Source organism: Pongo pygmaeus, chromosome 17 (genome assembly GCF_028885625.2).
Source record: "Pongo pygmaeus isolate AG05252 chromosome 17, NHGRI_mPonPyg2-v2.0_pri, whole genome shotgun sequence".
NCBI classification, from domain to species: domain Eukaryota; kingdom Metazoa; phylum Chordata; class Mammalia; order Primates; family Hominidae; genus Pongo; species Pongo pygmaeus.
Genome location: NC_072390.2, coordinates 26,569,971 through 26,575,970, shown reverse-complemented (window position 1 = coordinate 26,575,970; position 6,000 = coordinate 26,569,971). Strand labels below are relative to the sequence as shown.

At 48.5% G+C, this 6,000-nt stretch overlaps 1 protein-coding gene across 1 annotated transcript in view; it reads left to right on the top strand.

Moving 5' to 3' along the window:
- Positions 1–792: 792 nt before the first annotated feature.
- The window catches only part of RAB12 (RAB12, member RAS oncogene family), a 29,860-nt gene continuing 24,652 nt past the window's right edge, over positions 793–6,000 (top strand). The window contains exon 1 of the mRNA XM_054460843.2: positions 793–1,324. Within this exon, the coding sequence (XP_054316818.2) occupies positions 811–1,324 (514 nt within the window). The 5' untranslated portion in view covers positions 793–810. The remainder of the gene's footprint in view (positions 1,325–6,000) is intronic.

Below are 6,000 nucleotides of genomic sequence, written 5' to 3'. Positions count from 1 at the left end.
CTCGCACTCTTTGAGTTTTAACTCGCTTATTCCCCCAAAGGAGTATGCCATTTACTTAATTTAAAAATTAAACAGCATAAAAACTTCTGAACTCTGAGTGACACAGCAATCACAGTTAAAAATAACTGATTTCGCGCGTTTCCGTGGAAAATGGGAGACAGACGTGACGGAGAGAGACCAAGCAGTGCCACGGCCCGGTAGAGGGTGCGGGGGCTTGCACCCGCTGGTGTTTGTGCGAGAGCGCGGGTGTAGACGCGAACGCAGCGCAGGCGGCCGGGCGGCGTGGCCTGAGGTCGGGGCCTTTCCAGCGTTCCAGCTACACCGAGCGCGCGGGGGCGAAAAGATGTGCATGGTGTTTGGGGACTGTGCGCATGGGAGTGTTTTCACTGTCAACCAGGGTTCTTTTTCTTATTTTGAACCCATTTTCATGATGCACTGGAATGCTGAAGTTTAAAATTGCCTACGGAGAATTTTAAGACTAAAACCACACTAAGTTTCTTGTGTTAATTATAAATGCGGGTCAGAGTGAAAGCCGAGTAGGGAGGAGTGAAAAGGGGGAAAAGGGAAGAGGTAAGAGGAAGAAAAGATGAAAGAGCCGGCGGAAGAGGGAGGGAAGCGGAGGTGGGCAGGCGAGCAGAGGCAGGAAAAGAGCAGCGCCGGTTGCGGGAAAGCTCCGCGCGCAGCACCCAGCCGAGGCCTGGGCGCGCGGTCCTCCCGCCGGCAGGGGGCGCCCACCCGCCCGCCCGCCTCCGGCCCCTCGCGGCCCGCCGCCCCGCCCGCGCCTGCGCTTCCTGCCCCTCCTCGTCCGGGATGCTGCTGCCGCTACTGCGGAGTAGCTGCTTCCCTTCCTCCTCTCCCGGCGGCGGCGGCGGCAGCGGCGGAGGAGGAGGAGGAGGGGACCCGGGCGCAGAGAGCCGGCCGGCGGCGCAGTTGCAGCGCGGAGCCCACGGGCCGCCGGGGCCGCTCGAGCGGGCGGAAGCCGAGCCTGGGCCCGACCCCCCGCGCGCGGCGGAGGCCAAGGGGGCGCCGGGGCCCGGGGCGCGCAGCCGGGGGGCGGGCGGCGGCGGGCGGCGGGCCGAGCGGGAGCCGCATGCGTGCATGGATCCGGGCGCCGCGCTGCAGAGGCGGGCCGGGGGCGGCGGCGGTCTGGGCGCGGGCTCCCCGGCGCTGTCGGGCGGTCAGGGCCGCCGGAGGAAGCAGCCCCCCAGGCCGGCCGACTTCAAGTTGCAGGTCATCATTATCGGCTCCCGCGGCGTGGGCAAGACCAGCCTGATGGAGCGCTTCACCGACGACACCTTCTGCGAGGCCTGCAAGTCCACCGTGGGTAAGGGCGCCACGGCGACCCTGGGCCGGGCCTCCTGGCGCCCAGGCCGGTGCCCTTCGCCCCGTGGGCTTCGAGTCTCATCGAGCCTGGGAGTCTTTCGGGGATGGGCTTCTCGGTGAAACTAGGGGCGGGGGTCTCCGTGGAGCGCCCTGCATCCCAATCCCAAAGCCTGGCAGAGGTTTTCGTGCCGCCTCCGGGCAGACCTGCGCTTGGCCCCCGGCCCTGCCTCAGAGGTTCTGGCAGCCCCCGGGGCCTGTGGGGGCGGCTCTCCACGGAAACTTCGGCCCTTAGCATACTCGCCCAAGAAAAAGCTGGGTTCGAGTGGGGCGCAGGCAGGCAGGAGAGTGAACGCCGAAGGCCGCTGTCGCCCGGGCCGCCCCGGCCCGCCAAGGCCAGCGCGCGCCGTCTGCTGCGGGTGTGATCCCTGCGCAACCAGGGCAGTTTTCTTATTTTGAACCCATTTTCAAGAAATGAAGAAGTTTAAAGTCACCTTTGGAGAATGTTAAAACTAAAACTACAGTAAGTTTCTCGTGCTAGCCGTACGTACGGGGCAGAGGAACTTCAGCTGTATTTATCCATGACCTCAAACAACCCGGTGACTGGCGGGCGTGGGGTTGATTCCTCCAGTACGGCTCTTTTCGGTGAAGGACAGGAGTGAAGTAAATACAGGAACGCTCCAGGGTCAAGGAGGAAAATAGCCGCGGATCTGAAATGGAAACTGCGGGGGAAATTTTTTTAATGAAGTCATGCTTAGAGGACTTGACATTGAGATTTGTCAGTTGGATGTGGGTAGCAGTTGTTTCTATGGAAAAACCCCTTAAAAGATGTCCAAACTAGGAGAACCCCGTTCTTTAAAATAAAGGGCAGTCACTTCCGTGATAGGAAGTGAGAGATTTCCCCAGGGGCGGTCCAAGAAACTGAGTAGTCAGGAGATTTGATAGAATTAAAGACATAATTTAACGTAATTCTATTAATAGTGTTATAACCAGTGGTAGTTCCAAGGCTGTCGGTACGATTTTGAGATGACTTGGTTTGAAATTGTCATGTAACAAAACAGTACTACATTTAAAGTGTCTTATCGGAAAATGAAACCTCCAATTTTTGTATTGTGTTTCTTGGTTTGTTTTCAAGAACTTACTTCCCTTAATGCTTTTTTGGAATAGATCATTTTGGAAATATTTGTGATGTCTGTACCATATGTGTTTAAAATGTTGTCGTTGGGGACATTATATTAAAATGAGTAGCGTAACTATACCTGTTTCAAGTATCCAGTCTTGGATCATACAGAGTACAGGGAGTTGTTAAACCATCAAATGAGGGTTAGGCTGTTGTTTTAGTACCTGACATAAATAAAGTAGGGTTAAATTCAATTCAGAATTGTCAATATTTTATGGCTCTGTACTTCAGTATATAAAAATGAGGGATAATAGAGTTGCACTGTGTGATGAAGAGAAATCAGGTACCCATAGGTGGGTAACTGAGGGCTTGAGTGGATGGAGGGTGAGATGGATGAGCAAAGGTGTGCTTTAGAATGCAGAAGAGGAGAGAGGAAGAAGGATTTTCTAAGCCTGGCAGCAGTGGAGAAGCCCCCACCTCTGGGGAGGGTTCCTTAGGGGACTTAGGAATGGATGCTGCGAGACCTTGACCGCCATGCTAAGGAGAGTGGACCCTATCCTATGGGCACCTGGAACCAAAAGACTCCTTAGTAAGGCATTGGCACGAAAACAGTGAAACTAGTTTGGCAGAGTTGCATAGGATGTTTGGGAATAAGGAAGAAACCAGGAGGCAAGGAGGCGAAGCAGTTTGTTTCTGTGTCCCTTAACAAACATGCACTTACCCGAGCACATACTCCCTACTCTGAGTGTGGTTGAATTTCTGTCCTGCTCATTTTTGTTTGCTTCACATGTAGCCTATAATACTTGGAGTACTGGAGTACTTTAGTACTCAGTGCATGCTTCTAACTGTGGGATGTTCAGAGAATGATCATGGCCCCTGGCCTGCTGCAGAGCGCGAAGACACTGTGAGAAAGCCAGCCAGCTCCACTTCAGTTTCTGCTTCAGAGTTGCTTTTCCCCTCCACTCATCAGATCGTTTGTTGAGCACCTACTGTGTGTTGGGTGTTATGCTACCCAGTGGGGATTCAGTGGTAAACAGGACATGCGCTCTGTCCAGAAGTGGATCGGAGCTTCTGGGAGCTGCATGACTGCTTGTCAGGGCAGTGACAGATGTGTATGGGTATTTGGGAGCACAGTGAAAGCGCCTCCAGTCGAGGCTAGTGATGAGGCCTGGTCAGAGAAGGCTTCCTCGTCATTGGAATGTTTGAAGATAAGTTTGTTCCTCTAGTTCCTTTAGAAAAATGCAAATTAAATATGGTACTGGGTGTGGTGTAGAATTGTGGTTGCCTTACCTGAACGGTTACCATTTGAGCAGTTAGCTCACGGGGTTCTTCCCAGGCTGGTTTTTCTAGTTTCATCTTCATGTAGTGCAGTGAATTCCATATAGAGCAAGAGTCTCTTTCACAGTAGGAGTTTTTCCCTACCCTGTCAGGACTTATGGATGTGTGCTGCTCACAACAGCCGTCAGGGAAAGATCGTGAGCCTCACAGCATGGCCCAGGGAAGAGTCCCTGAGTGTGCCTGGACCAAGATGGGTCACTAGAGTGGCAGTATTGTGTAATTCCGAGGCTAGGAGAGTGTTTCCATTAAGAGCCTTTTCATTTTTATTTATTTATTTATTTTTGAGACAGGGTCTTGCTCTGTCACCCAGGCTGGAGTGCAGTGGTACCATCATGGCTCACTGCAGCCTCGACCTGCCAGGCTCACACAGTCGTCCTGCTGCAGCCTCCTGAGTAGCTGGGACTGCAGGTGCACGCCACCAAGCCCTTTTTTGATTTTTAGTAGAGACAAAGTCTTGCTGTGTTGTCCAGGCTGGTCTCAAACTCCTAGTCTCAAGCACTTGGCCTCCCAAAGTGCTCAGATTACAGGCATAAGCCACTGCTTCTGACCAGTAAGTTCCCTTTTAAAGTAAATGGGATTCACTTGAACTTTCTATAAAACATCCGTAGTGGAAGTCCTTAGGATTTGAGATGGTGAACTATTATGTAAAATTATAAATAAGCAAAATGTTAATTTTTTTGTATTGTTAATCACATCAGAAACTGGTTTAAAAGATACACAAAATTCACAAGGATATGAAAAACTTGAGAGGTTGTATTTACTAATTGGTCTGTTTAATGGAAATTGTCTAATGGAATTGTCTCATATTTTCAAATGGGATTTTGTTTTCATGGAATTTAGTTAGTCTGGTTATAATTTACAAGTTCTTTTAAAAAGTACAGGAGCAGCTTTTTAAAGTTTGAGAAACAGAAAAAAGTAATTGACTAAAAAAATTTACAACTAACACGCCTGGTCCACTATTTTTCTCATAGCAGTGCCTGTATCACAAGCATACTTATCCACCATGAATCTGTGCGTGCTTTTGCAAGTTGACGTTATTACTTCCTGAGTGAAGCTGTAGAAACCATTTCTATCTAGCAATGCCGAATTCTTGATCTTGGTTCCTTCTGTTTGACTCTTACTAGTTTTAGCATAAACAGGTAAATGTGCTTTTTTAAAAGTATATTTCAAAAAACTACTCCATAAAATTACATATCTGTCAATCTTTGTTTTATTTTTATGTTACTGTTGGAAGCTAGCTGTTAATTTTGTTTAGGTTGAAATGGTTTTACCTTTTAAAAACCTACCCCCGCCCTTGCTCCAACAGCATTGCATGCTGGAAAAAACACTAGAGTAAGAATAAGAAATGTGGGTTCTTGCTCCAGGCTCTGCGACTAACTAGTTTGTGACTTTGGATAAGTAATGTAGTTGTCTGTGCCTATAAATAGAAGAAGTAGTAGTAGTAGTAGTAGTCACTGCTATATGGTGAGCACTTACTACACCAGCAGAAGGCCTCATCACAGCCCTGAAAGTTATCCCCGTTTTACAGAGAGGATGCGAAGTCTCAGAGAGGTAGAAATTTACCTGCTGCGGCACAGCTGCTCAGCAAGTGGTCAGGGCCAGGGCTGCAAGTGAATTCTTTTTAACTATCTTTCTGTCTGTTCCTTAGCTTACTTTCAGGTTTAGATTGACTTTGCTTTCTTGAAAATACTAATGGCTCACACACATAAAGGTCAGACATGATGGAGCCCTTTCCTCATTTTAGAATTTGGTCCTTGTTACAGCCCTGTGAAGATAGTGACATAATTATCCTATGGTATTAGTGAAACTGATTTTCTTTAAGTGTGTCCCTGTCATTACTTGTCACTTGCCTTTTGGATTAAAATAATGCTACAAGAACTGCTTTTTAATCTATATATTCCATCATTCAAATTCAAATGTCTTAAGCCTTTTACATACCAAAATAGGTATATTTGAATACAGGGGAAGTCAAAGAAAGGCAATCTGGACCAGAATTCTGATTTTTCTGGGTAGTAAAGTTTCCTTCAAAATGCTGGAGGCCAGCATAGGATTGCCAGTTCTTTATTTTGCCAAGTAAGAACATTAAAAAAAAAAAAAAAAGAAAAGAAAGACTTAAAAAAATTAGGGAAGATACCACAGTTTAAAAGTTTTTTTATTTTATTTTTTATTTTTATTTTTGAGACAGAGTCTCACCCTGTCACCCAGGCTGGAGTGCAGTGGTG